At 43.2% G+C, this 13,125-nt stretch overlaps 1 protein-coding gene and 1 pseudogene across 1 annotated transcript in view; both read left to right on the top strand.

The window, feature by feature from the left end:
• Positions 1–13,125, top strand: part of MARCHF10 (membrane associated ring-CH-type finger 10) — an 81,654-nt gene that overhangs the window by 44,276 nt on the left and 24,253 nt on the right. Inside the window, exon 4 of the mRNA XM_067022261.1 lies at positions 419–562. Coding sequence (XP_066878362.1) covers positions 419–562 — 144 coding nt within the window. The remainder of the gene's footprint in view (positions 1–418; positions 563–13,125) is intronic.
• On the top strand, positions 931–9,494 carry LOC136793227 (centrosomal protein of 78 kDa pseudogene; annotated as a pseudogene).

Here is a 13,125-nt window from a genome sequence, read left to right as displayed (position 1 = left end):
TTCAAACTTGGATGAACACGTGGGGAGCAGGGCTTGTGTGTCCCAAATGTAAAAGGTCTTGACAGTTTTACCAACAGGCCCATCCCAAATCTTAGAATTGGAAGCTAGGAACTTCTTAGCCAAAGGAAACACCCCCTACAGACTCCACATTGCAGGTGTCAGGGGAGCTCATTAAGGGTGATAAAAGCCTTGTGAAGTAGGTACTATTATTCCCATGTCACAGGTGGGGAAACTGAGGCTCCCAGAAGTGATTTGTCCAAGCCCACATGGCTACAAGGTCATAGAACCAGATTTCAAATCCAGCTCTTCCCTGACCTCCTGGGTCTATTCCCTTAAAAGCCTTCCCCACCCTTTGAGCATTCTTTCTACCGAAGATGTTTTCCTGTAAAAATTATTGAAAAGATTTCGCATCTTTCAGCAGCCCAGGCATCGCAGATTTTATCAAGGAAGAGGAGGCCAAACCTGACAGTCAGCCCCGAAATACAGAGCCCAAGAGCGTCTGGGGACAGAAGCAGACAGAAACTGCAGCTGCCGGGGAAGGAGCCAGCCCTCAGGGAAGTAGGTAAGGACCTGCAGCTCGTGCATCTCACTCCTCAGAGAGACTGACTTGTGCTGTAACCTGGTGAATTCCGTGTGGTTTTTAGACACTTGCGTTTTTATGTGAAGAGCGTGTACCTTACAGTGAAACACTTAAAAGTCTTTAAAAGCAAACTATTGGATCCAATTTCCTTCTCCAAGGGAGGCTGCTGGGAAAAGGCAGGGCAGGGAGGAGTTTTAATTTTCTCTGCCATTACTCCATAAGTGAGACTGTGCATGGTTTTGAGTGGGTGCCCGCCGTTAGGCTTCTGGAGAGGGTATTTGGGTGGTGGGTGGTAGGTGTTGGGGGACAGGGTGGGGGTTGTGTGTGGAGAGGCAGTCTGCAGCCCGGGGATGTCTCACCTGGCCACAGTTCCCGCCCACTTCCCAGGAGGGAAGGATGGGGGCGGTCTGTGGATGGCAGCCGACTCACCTCCCACGGAGATCTTCTCCCCTGTGATCCAAGGCGTCAAGACCTTACCGTGTAAGAAGTAACATCGAAGCGAATATATGTTTTATTTCAAAGCCCTGGCTGGTGGATACCTCTTCTTTCAATCTTGAGCGTTCATCCCAAGGCCTAAGCCACGCTGCTCCACTAACCACATTGTCCTCTCCTGCGGTGGTAGAAGGAAAGGAGGAACAGGTCCTAAGGACCCCCCCAAGGGACACTTGGCAGCTCACCTTACCAAGGGCCTGTTCTTCCCCTTGGGGAAGCCACCGAGCATCACACTTCCTCGCCACCCGATGAACACAGGAGCCTTTATTTAAAAGTATGATATATATTATGGTGGACACATGCAAATATAGAACATGTATTTGGATGGTTTGAAGTTAGGGGTGATTAGAGCATATGTGAATCTCTAGCAACTAGATGTCCATGGGCTCCCAGTGACCTAATGCCTTCTGTTGGGAAGGGCAGACCTCACTTCTAATTCCAGCTCTTCTTCGTCCCAGCGGTGGAGTCTTGGGTGGTCAAGTAGCCAGTCTGGGTTACAGTTCCCTTGTCTTAAAATATGGATAATGATATCTATCTCACTGCATTGCTATAATAACTAAAGGAGATAATATTCTGACCAGGACTTGACTCTAGTGGGCACTCAACTCCTGTTAGTTTCTCCCTGCCATCTCCCCAACAGTCCTCAGTGAACTGTAGACTGTTATTTGAAGGGTGAGGTTCCCTATGCATCAGACATTCCTGGACCCGGGAGGCTCACCTAATCCGCCACCTGCACCCAGAAGACATCTTCCATGATCCTGAGATTCACTGAGATTTTGTCCCAAATTTCTATTATGCCAGGACTCCTTATCTTCCCCCAATTATTCCCTCAGTCATCTCTCTTTAGTCCTTTTTTTCACATTCTAAGTGGTTTGCATATGTGGGAGTAGGAGCCAGATGTTTGAATTGTACCAGTGAGAGATTCGAAGCAAATGGGACAGAGAGGTAATACATATAGAAAGCTCTTACAAATCAATAAGAAAAACACAAATACCTAATAGAAAAGTTGGGGAAGAGGCACAGCAGACAATTTCACAGAAGAAATACAGATGGCTAATAAAATTGGGTGGGGGGGGCGGAGTTCAAGCTCACTCAGTAATGAATGTAAACTTACATGAGATAAATTTGGCCTACCCTAGCTAGGCTAAGGTTTTTTCAAGTAATGTTCAATACTGGTAGTGAGACTAATAACTAACATTTCCTAGGCACTGACGTGTCAGGTGCTTGCCAAGCCCTTGGCATGCATTCCTGATGACACAGTTATGAGAGATGCTTTCATAGTCTACGTGTAGGGTAACTTGGTACAAAGTAGAATTTGGCAACATGTGTCAAAGTCTTTAGAAAGCTTGCGATTCCACTCCTATGAATCTATTCTAAGAAAATAAGACATATAGTCAAGGAGTTATAAGCAAGGACATCTATCCTGTTGTAATTTGTGGCAGCAAAAAAACTTAAAATAATCTATATACCCAACAATAGGAGAAGGGTTATACAAATTATGATATTTTATATAATGTATCCTTGCAGTATAATTATTATTGTGTTCTTCACAATTAATGGCAGGAGATAATGCTCACAATAAAATGTTTAGGGAAAGGAAGCAGGACGTAAAGTTGTATATATCCAGATATCCCAATTTTGTTTTTTAAGACAATATTTCTAGATAAGAGAGCCCTGGGTTGTAAATTCAAATGTCTTCAGGGAACAGGCAGGTATTGCAGGAGAAATACATGACAAGGGCTGTGGGGCCTGTGGTGAACCAGACATGCTCCCACTAAAGGCAGGTAACTCAGTATTCAAACACTGAGCCATCAGACAAGTACAGGATGAAAATAGCCCACGGGTCTTCAGTTTGCAACCCACCTCTGAAGTCCAGAACAGTAGCAATGGTCTTCTGAGTTTTGGATACTGGGTGATTTTAATTTCTTCTTCATTCTCTTCTGTGTCTTCCAAATTTCCTACAATGGACATCGACTACTTTTTTTTTTTTTTTTTTGCGGTATGCGGGCCTCTCAATGTTGTGGCCTCTCCCGTTGTGGAGCACAGGCTCCGGACGCGCAGGCTCAGCGGCCATGGATCACGGGCCCAGCTGCTCCACGGCATGTGGGATCTTCCCGGACCGGGGCACAAACCCGTGTCCCCTGCATCGGCAGGCGTACTCTCAACCACTGTGCCACCAGGGAAGCCCTTGACTACTTTTTTAAACAGAAGAAAACAAAAGTCTATGGCTGTCAGAACTGACGAAACAGTTGGTCAAGCACATGCAGAAGTCTAGACCAAAGACATAGTCTTAGGGCAGAGAGATGCTTTTTCTGGTTTCATCTCACTGCACCCACAACATTCGGTTGCACCTAGTCGGACTCCTGGAAACAGCAGGCACTCCAGTCAGGGCTGGAGTCCATGCAGGGCCTCAGAGAGGCATTCAGCAGCATCTGCAGGGCCTGGTCTATGAAGAGCATATCCCTGGTCTACCCAATCGAGTGTTTATTCCCAGGCCTAGAGCTACGAAATCTGCGCCCTATTTGGTAGACACAAGAAAAAGGATTAAAATAGCACAAATATAGCACAGTCTACCACCTTTAGGGGAAACACACACACACAGACACACACACAGACACATACAAGGGATTGAATTTTTAAAGAGGAAGGCTGTTGTGATGACAAGAAAGGGTGGAGATGCATTCCCAGGGTGTTTCCAGAATCCACAGGAGCTGCAGGACAGCACTTAGCCTGCAACTTCTCCTGCCCCAGAAGTCAGTGTCACCAAGTGACAGCTCGGTGGCTTCTGTGAAATAAGCTATGGCTCCTGCTGTTTCCAGTTTATGAGTTTCAGAATCTGCTCTAGCTGATTCTTTGGCCCGTTAGGGGTCTCCCAAAGCCTGACCTAAACAGGCTAAGGGCAGAGGGGGCTCAGGTGTGTTCAGGGAACAGCCAGAAGATTCAGGTCCCATCACTTGTTAGCTAATCTCTGAGGCTCTTCATCACATTCAAAACAAAAAGTAATTGGCCTCTCACTGAATTCTTTCTGTGATGAGACATCAAGAACCTGAGCTTCTTTAAGTCATGAGACCAGGTGTGTGAGCTCAGTTAAAGGACTGTGGATTCAAGTCCCAATCTGGATTTTGGCTGGGTTCAAGTCCTGGCTCATGGGTTCAAGTCCCAATCTGACTTGCACGGTTTCAGCTGGTGAGCATGAAGGGACAGTGATAAGACTACAACAAATTGGGAGGAAATTTCTGCAAAAAAGTGAGACAGACCTTAAGATCTTGGCACCAAATATCGTTGACTCTATTACTGAATAGAAAATTTCATCTCTAGAAGCAAGAGGAACTAGAATCCTGCAGCCTGTGGAACAAAAACCACATTCACAGAAAGACAGACAAGATGAAAAGGCAGAGGGCTATGTACCAGATGAAGGAACAAGATAAAACCCCAGAAAAACAACTAAATGAAGTGGAGATAGGCAACCTTTCACAAAAAGAATTCAGAATAATGATAGTGAAGATGATCCAGGACCTCAGAAGAAGGATGGAGGCAAAGATCGAGAAGATGCAAGAAATGTTTAACAAAGATCTAGAAGAATTAAAGAACAAACAAACAGAGATGAACAACATAATAACTGAAATGAAAAATACACTAGAAGGAAACAACAGCAGAACAACTGTGGCAGGAGAACGTATAAGTGACCTGGAAGACAGAATGGTGGAATTCACTGCTGCAGAACAGAATAAAGAAAAAAGAAGGAAAAGAAATGAAGACAGCCTAAGAGACCTCTGGGACAACATTAAACGCAACAACATTCACATTATAGGGGTCCCAGAAGAAGAAGAGAGAGAGAAAGGACCCGAAAAAACATTTGAAGAGATTATAGTTGAAAACTTCCCTAACATGGGAAAGGAAATAGCCACCCAAGTCCAGGAAGTGCAGAGAGTCCCATACAGGATAAACCCAAGGAGAAACACGCCAAGACACATAGTAATCAAACTGGCAAAAATTAAAGACAAAGAAAAATTATTGAAGGCAGCAAGGGAAAAATGACAAATAACATACAAGGGAACTCCCATAAGGTTAACAGCTGATTTCTCAGCAGAAACTCTACAAGCCAGAAGGGAGTGGTATGATATACATAAAGTGATGAAGGGAAGAACCTACAACCAAGATTACTCTACCCAGCAAGGATCTCATTCAGATTCAATTGAGAAATCAAAGCTTTACAGACAAGCAAAAGCTAAGAGAATTCAGCACCACCAAACCAGCTCTACAAGAAATGCTAAAGGAACTTCTCTAAGTGGGAAACACAAGAGAAGAAAAGGACCTACAAAAACACACCCAAAACAATTGAGCAAATGGTCACAGGAACATACATATCAATAATTACCTTAAATGTGAATGGATTAAATTCTCCAACCAAAAGACACAGGTTTGCTGAATAGATACAAAAACAAGACCAATATATATGCTGTCTACAAGAGACCCACCTCAGACCTAGGGACACATTCAGACTGAAAGTGAGGGGATGGAAAAAGATATTCCATGCAAATGGAAATCAAAAGAAAGCTTGAATAGCAATACTCATATCAGATAAAATAGACTTTAAAATAAAGAATGTTACAAGAGACAAGGAAGAACACTACATAATAATCAAGGGAACAATCCAAGAAGAAGATATAACAATTATAAATATATATGCACCCAACATAGGAGCATCTCAATACATAAGGCAAATGCTAACAGCTGTAAAAGGGGAAATCGACAGTAACACAATAATAGTGGGGTACCTTAACATCTCACTTACACTGAAGGACAGATCATCCAAACAGAAAATTAACAAGGAAACACAAGCTTTAAATGACACCATAGACCTGATAGATTTAATGTATATTTATAGGACATTCCATCCAAAAACAGCAGATTACACTTTCTTCTCAAGTGCGCACGGAACATTCTCCAGGACAGATCACATCTTGGGTCACAAATCAAGCCTCAGTAAATTTAAGAAAATTGACATCATATCAAGCATCTTTTCTGACCAAAATGCTATGAGATTAGAAATCAATTACAGGGGAAAAAAACCATGTAAAACACAAACACATGGAGGCTAAACAATACATTACTAAATAACCAAGAGATCACTGAAGAAATCAAAGAGGAAATCAAAAAATACCTAGAGACAAATGACAATGAAAACACGACAATCCAAAACCTATGGGATGCAGCAAAAGCAGTTCTAAGAGGGAAGTTTATAGCTATACAGGCCTACCACAAGAAACAAGAAAAATCTCAAATAAACAATCTAACCTTACCCCTAAAGGAACTAGAGAAAGAAGAAGAAACAAAACCCAAAGTTAGCAGAAGGAAAGAAATCATAAAGATCAGAGCAGAAATAAGTGAAATAGAAACAAAGAAAACAATAGCAAAGATCAATAAAACTAAAAGCTGGTTCTTTGAGAAGATAAACAAAACTGATAAACCATTAGCGAGACTCACCAAGAAAAAGAGGGAGAGGACTCCAATCAATAAAATTAGAAATGAAAAAGGAGAAGTTACAACAGACACTGCAGAAATACAAAGCATCCTAAGAGACTAGTACAAGCAACTCTATGTCAATAAAATGGACAACCTGGAAGAAATGGACAAATTCTTAGAAACGTATAACCTTCCAAGACTGAACCAGGAAGAAATAGAAAATATGAACAGACCAATCACAAGTAATGAAATTGAAACTGTGATTTAAAATCTTCCAACAAACAAAAGTCCAGGACCAGATGGCTTCACAGGTGAATTCTATCAAACATTTAGAGAAGAGCTAACACCCATCCTTCTCAAACTCTTCCAAAGAACTGTGGAGGAAGGAACACTCCCACACTCATTCTATGAGGCCACCATCACCCTGATACAAAAACCAGACAAAGATACTACAAAAAAAGAAAATTACAGACCAATATCACTGATGAATATAGATGCAAAAATCCTCAACAAAATACTAGAAAACAGAATTCAACAACACATTAAAAGGATCATACACTGTGATCAAGTGGGATTTATCCCAGGGATGCAAGGATTCTTCAATATATGCAAATCAATCAATGTGATACACTATATTAACAAAGTGGAGAATAAAAACCATATGATCATCTCAATAGATGCAGAAAAAGCTTTTGACAAAGTTCAACACCCATTTATGATAAAAACTATCTGGAAAATGGGCATAGAGGGAACCTACCTCAACATCATAAAGGCCATATACAACAAACCCACAGCAAACATCATTCTCAATGGTGAAAAACTGAAGGCATTTCCTCTAAGATCAGGAACAAGACAAGGATGTCCACTATCACCACTATTATTCAACATAGTTTTGGAAATCCTAGCTATGGCAATCAGAGAAGAAAAATAAATAAAAGGAATACAAATTGGAAAAGAAGAAGTAAAACTGTCACTGTTTGCACATGACATGATACTATACATAGAGAATCCTAAAGATGCCACCAGAAAACTACTATAGCTGGGGTTTCCCTGGTGGCACAGTGGTTAAGAATCTGCCTGCCAATGCAGGGGACACAGGTTCGAGCCCTGTTCCAGGAAGATCCCACATGCTGCAGAGCAGCTAAGCCTGTGCGCCACAACTGCTGAGCCTGTGCTCTAGAGCCCATGAGCCACAACTACTGAGCCCATGTGCTACAACTACTGAGTTCTGTGTGCCTAGAGCCTGTGTTCCACAACGGGAGAGGCCACTGCAATGAGAAGCCTGTGCACCGCAGCGAGGAGTGGTCCCTGCTCGCGGTAACTGGAGAGAGCCGGCGCGCAGCAGCTAAGACCCAGTGCAGCCAAAAATAAATAAATAAAATAAATTTTAAAAAAACTACTAGAGCTAATCAACGAATTTGGTAACGTTGCAGGATACAAAATTAATGCACAGAAATCTCTTGCATTCCTATACACTATGATGAAAACTCTGAAAGAGAAATTAAGGAAACACTCCCATTTACCATTGCAACAAAAAGAATAAAATACCTAGGAATAAACCTACCTAGGAAGACAAAAGACTTGTATGCAGAAAACTATAAGACACTGTTGAAAGAAATTAAAGATGATACCAACAGATGGAGAGATATACCATGGGCCGGTGTCAACCGCAGCCCCGCGCGCGGAGGGCAACGAGGCTGGTGCCAAGGGCCGGTGATGCACCGTGAGAGGCGGCGCGGGAGCGCGGCATGGAGGGGCCGGCCTAGCTGGGGCCCGTGGCCCTGCGTCGTCTGGCTGCGGCGCGGGTCCTGCGCACGCTGTGGGGCCGCAGCCGCCGGGCGGTGAGCGCCCGAGGGGCCGGGAGGCGAGCCGGGGCCCCCAGACAGGTGTGGGCATCGTGTGCACAGCCAGCGTCCCCGAGGCCGCGCTCGGGCCATGAGCACTCGGTGAAGCTGCACCGGGACAGCACGGCCAACCTCTTCCCGCGCTGTGAGGGCCTGTGCGCGCTGCAGGACTCGGTGCCCCTGCCCGCCGTGCGCGCTTCCCTGCGGGAGGGCCTGCTGGACTTAACGCCGACCGCCTCCGCGGGGTGGACTGGGTGCCGCTCCTGAGCACCCTCTGCCCCTGATCTGCATCCAGAGCTTCTTCCCGCCACGGCTGGGAGAGACAGGTTGTGACAGAAATAAAGTTGACAGAAGTCGTGTTCCCGCGATAAGAAATAAAGATGTGACCTTCTAGTTGTGTAAAGCTCTTAAATGCTGTGTAAGTGCGTCGGTGCGCTCAGGAACCTGGAGCTGAATGGGCTAGTTCTGAGAGAGAGAGACTTAACTATGTTAACAAAGGGATTGAATAAATCGGCCACTTCGGTGCACCTGTGTCTTGCGAATTGTCCACTTGGAGATGGAGGTTTAGAGATTATTTGGCAAGGTGTAAAGAACTCTACCACTCTTAAGACAGTAAACTTCGCGGGGTGTGATCTGACATGGCAGGGAGCAGATCACATGGCCATGATCTTAAAAGCATCAGACTACCAGAAGGCATGAAGAAACCCGGGCTGAGAGTCTTTGTTCCAGGAGACCTGATCTTGACTGTATGGCTGGTTTGAGGCGCCTCACCCTGAACTGCAGCACGCTCATCGGTGACCTGGGTGCAAGTGCTTTTGCAGCATCTCTTAGTGAGGATTTGTGGCTTGGAGCACTTGACCTGCAGCACTGTGGCCTCACCAGTGAAGGAGCAAAGGCTTTACTAAAGGCCCTTGAAACCAACAGAAGTCTGCTCGTCCTGGATCTAAGGAAAAATCCACTTGTTGAACCAGTGGATAACTTCCCCATCGGTGAAGGAACCATCCAAAGCTGCTAGACAGAAAAAGAGAACTATAATTTTGGAAAGTGGTCGAAAAGGAGAAGCTACTATTAGAATTGTTGTCCAGTGGCGCCCCAGAATAGAAGCAAGATGAATATTCCATTCCACATTGGCAACACCAAAGGAGATGATGCTTTAGAAAAAAGATTTCTCGACAAAGCTCTTGGACTCAATATGATCTCCCTGAAAGGGCATAGGTGGTGAGTACATGTCCCATCCAGAAGCTTGTCAGAGAATTGGTTTAGTTTTCAGACGCTGAAGGAAACACATCTAGGAGCCTGCCCATCCTGGAGTAGCAGTTACTGTAACTAGTTGGGAAAGACCATTTGTTACAGGGGCTCTTCTGCTGCTGCTTACAGACCCCTTAGCATGATTCCACGGCCGAGAGCATGGGCGGGGGGGCCTCACCTTCTAGGAGCTTTGGTCAAAATTTCCTTTGAAAAATCTCTGCTCTGACAGCACAAAGGGTACCATCCCATCTCTGGTGCAGCTGGCACAAGCCTGTTCAGTGTAAGAACAGATCACTGTCGCTCCCCTGAACATCAGAGAGAGTAGTTACTTCTGTAAGCTCCATGAAAGGTATATGTTCTCACGCATGAGAATAGCTGCCCACTCCCTGCCCCCTGCACGGCAGGCTCATCGAAGAGTTGAGCTAACCTAGGTTCCATGTGAGCGTGACGGCCCTTCACTGCGTTCAAAAGGCATTTTCTAATGACTGAGATGCGTGGCGCTCCTGGCCACCTGCGGGGGCTTTCAGGTGGGGGGTTGGACACGATGGCCTCAGGTGCGGTGACTCTCGCAGGAGCTGGTGACGGGAAGGAGGGTCGTCCTGATGCTCAACCCGTTGCTCCTGATCTTAATGGCTGCATCGGTGGTTCTTCTGGGTCCGTGGGAGGCATTCAGGCCTCTCTGCATAATGCTGTCACCATCGAAGATGTCCAGAAGCTGGCAGCCTTCATGAAGCATTTTTTGGAGATGCACCAGCTATGAGCACATCCTAACCAATATACACTCTGCCCTTGAACAGTGTACAAAATTGAAAGTCACTTGGGCATGGCTAAAAAACCTAAACAAACACAGTATTTTTCTCGAATGAACATGCTTATGATAGATTTTCTTCTTTTCAGAAAACAGCAAAACATCCACAGCTATGCCAAGCTGTTGAAACTTAACCTTAATTCTGACTTGAACTGGAAGCTTTTAAACAACCTTCTCTTGCTTTTCTACCAAATTCTAGCTACTGTTGTCTTTGCTTCTACTTTTTCTGCCTAGATCTCATATTCAGAGCCGCCTGTGGGTTTAATTATATGCAAATTGCAGGTTATTGTTTTTAGAGACACACAGACACACAGCATGGAGGGTGGGTGGGGCCCTCTAGGTGCTGAATTTTGATCCCTTGCAAGATGACAGCAGTGGGGTCTTCTGGATTCTTTCTTTATACGGTTATTCTCATAAAGCGATAAAAGTGACTTACTATATGTTTATATAGCAAGGTCTGTTTTTAATACCAAATAGTTTATGTCTCTATGCATTTATATCTCTGTGCCTTTATATTTCTAATAATACGGTTCTTGTTGGTATATGTTGAGACTTTGAGAATTTGTTAGGATCCTTGACCTTGTGCATTAGAGTGTTACATTCTCAACAGCTGTGTGCCTCCACTTCCCCCTCCACTCTCCCTTTTTAAGCTGCTTCACAAGATTTGGAAGCTCCCTGATTCGCCTTTACTTTCCTTTCAGTGGGTAGAAGAACAATTGCTTCTTCATTTTTCAGTTATGCTGTTAAACTAAAAATCTCTGTTAAACTCCCTTACTGTTTGTTCACGTGACTGTTCTCTTTCTGGTGTTTGACCAGTGATGCCATGAGTTCGGGAAGATCTTTGCTGAAGAGTCTTTTCCCCTTTTGTTCCTCCATTGTCAGTGTTTTATGTTGACCGTGCGAAGGACATTAAAGTCCTAAAACATCTAAAAAAAAAAAAAAAAAAGAGAGATATACCATGTTCTTGGATTGGAAGAATCAATATTGTGAAAATGACTCTACTACCCAAAGCAATCTACAGATTCAATGCAATCCCTATCAAACTACCAGTGGCATTGTTTACAGAACTAAAACAAAAAATCTTAAAATTTGTATGGAGACACAAAAGACCCCAAATAGCCAAAGCAGTCTTGAGGGAAAAAAAGACAGAGCTGGAGGAATCAGACTCCCTGACTTCAGACTGTACTATGAAGCTACATATTGTCTTGATTACTACGAAGTAATCAAGACAATATGGTACTGGCACAAAAACAGAAATATAGGTCAATGGAACAGGATAGAAAGCCCAGAGATAAACCCACGCATCTATGGTCAACTAATCTATGACAAAGGAGGCAAGGATATACAATGGAGAAAAGACAGTCTCTTCAATACGTGGTGCTGGGAAAACTGGACAGCTACATGTAAAAGAATGAAATTAGAATACTCCCTAACACCATACACAAAAATAAACTCAAAATGGATTAGAGACCTAAATATAAGACCAGACACTATAAAACTCTTAGAGGAAAACATAGGAAGAACACTCTTTGACATAAATCACAGCAAGGTCCTTTTTGATCCACCTCCTAGAGTAATGGAAATAAAAACAAATGGGACCTAATGAAACTTCAAAGCTTTTGCAAAACAAAGGAAACTACAAACAAGACGAAAAGACAAGCCTCAGAATGGGAGAAAATATTTGCAAACGAACAATGGACAAAGGATTAATCTTTAAAGTATATAAACAGCTCATGAAGCTCAATATTAAAAAAACAAACAACCCAATCAAAGAATGGGCAGAAAACCTAAATAGACATTTCTCCAAAGAGGACATACAGATGGCCAAGAAGCACATGAAAAGCTGCTCAAACATCACTAATTATTAGAGAAATGCAAATCAAAACTACAATGAGGTATCACCTCACACCAGTTAGAATGGGCATCATCAGAAAATCTACAAACAACAAGTGCTGGAGAGGGTGTGGAGAAAAGGGAACCCTCTTGCACTGTTGGTGGGAATGTAAATGGATACAGCCACTATGGAGAACAGTATGGAGGTTCCTTAAAAAACTAAAAATAGAATTACCATATGACCCAGCAATCCCACTACTGGGCATATACCCAGAGAAAACCATAATTCAAAAAGACACATGCACCCCAATGTTCACTGCTGCACTATTTAAAATAGCCAGGTCATGGAAGCAACCTAAATGCCCACTGACAGACGAATGGATAAAGAAGATGTGGTATATATATACAATGGAATATTACTCAGCCATTAAAAGGAATGAAATTGGGTCATTTGTAGAGACATGGATGAATCTAGAGACTGTCATACAGAGTGAAGTAAGTCAGAAAGAGAAAAACAGATATCATATATTAACGTATATATGTGGAACCTAGAAAAATGGTACAGATTAACTGGTTTGCAGGGCAGAAATAGAGACACAGATGTAGAGAACAAACGTATGGACAGCAAGGGGGGAAAGCAGCAGGGGGTGTGGTGTGTGTGATGAATTGGGAGATTGGGATTGACATGTATACACTGATGTGTATAAAATGGATGACTAATAAGAACCTGCTGTATAAAAAAATAAATAAAATAAAAATTTAAAAAACAAAACAAAAAGTAATTAACCAAAGCCTACACTTCCGAATCTTCCATATCATTTTTTTCTTAAAAAAAAAAAATATATGTATATATA

Source organism: Kogia breviceps, chromosome 19 (assembly GCF_026419965.1).
Source record: "Kogia breviceps isolate mKogBre1 chromosome 19, mKogBre1 haplotype 1, whole genome shotgun sequence".
NCBI lineage: Eukaryota > Metazoa > Chordata > Mammalia > Artiodactyla > Physeteridae > Kogia > Kogia breviceps.
The sequence above is the reverse complement of the archived record's forward strand: the minus strand, read 5'-3'. Positions and strand labels throughout refer to the sequence as shown.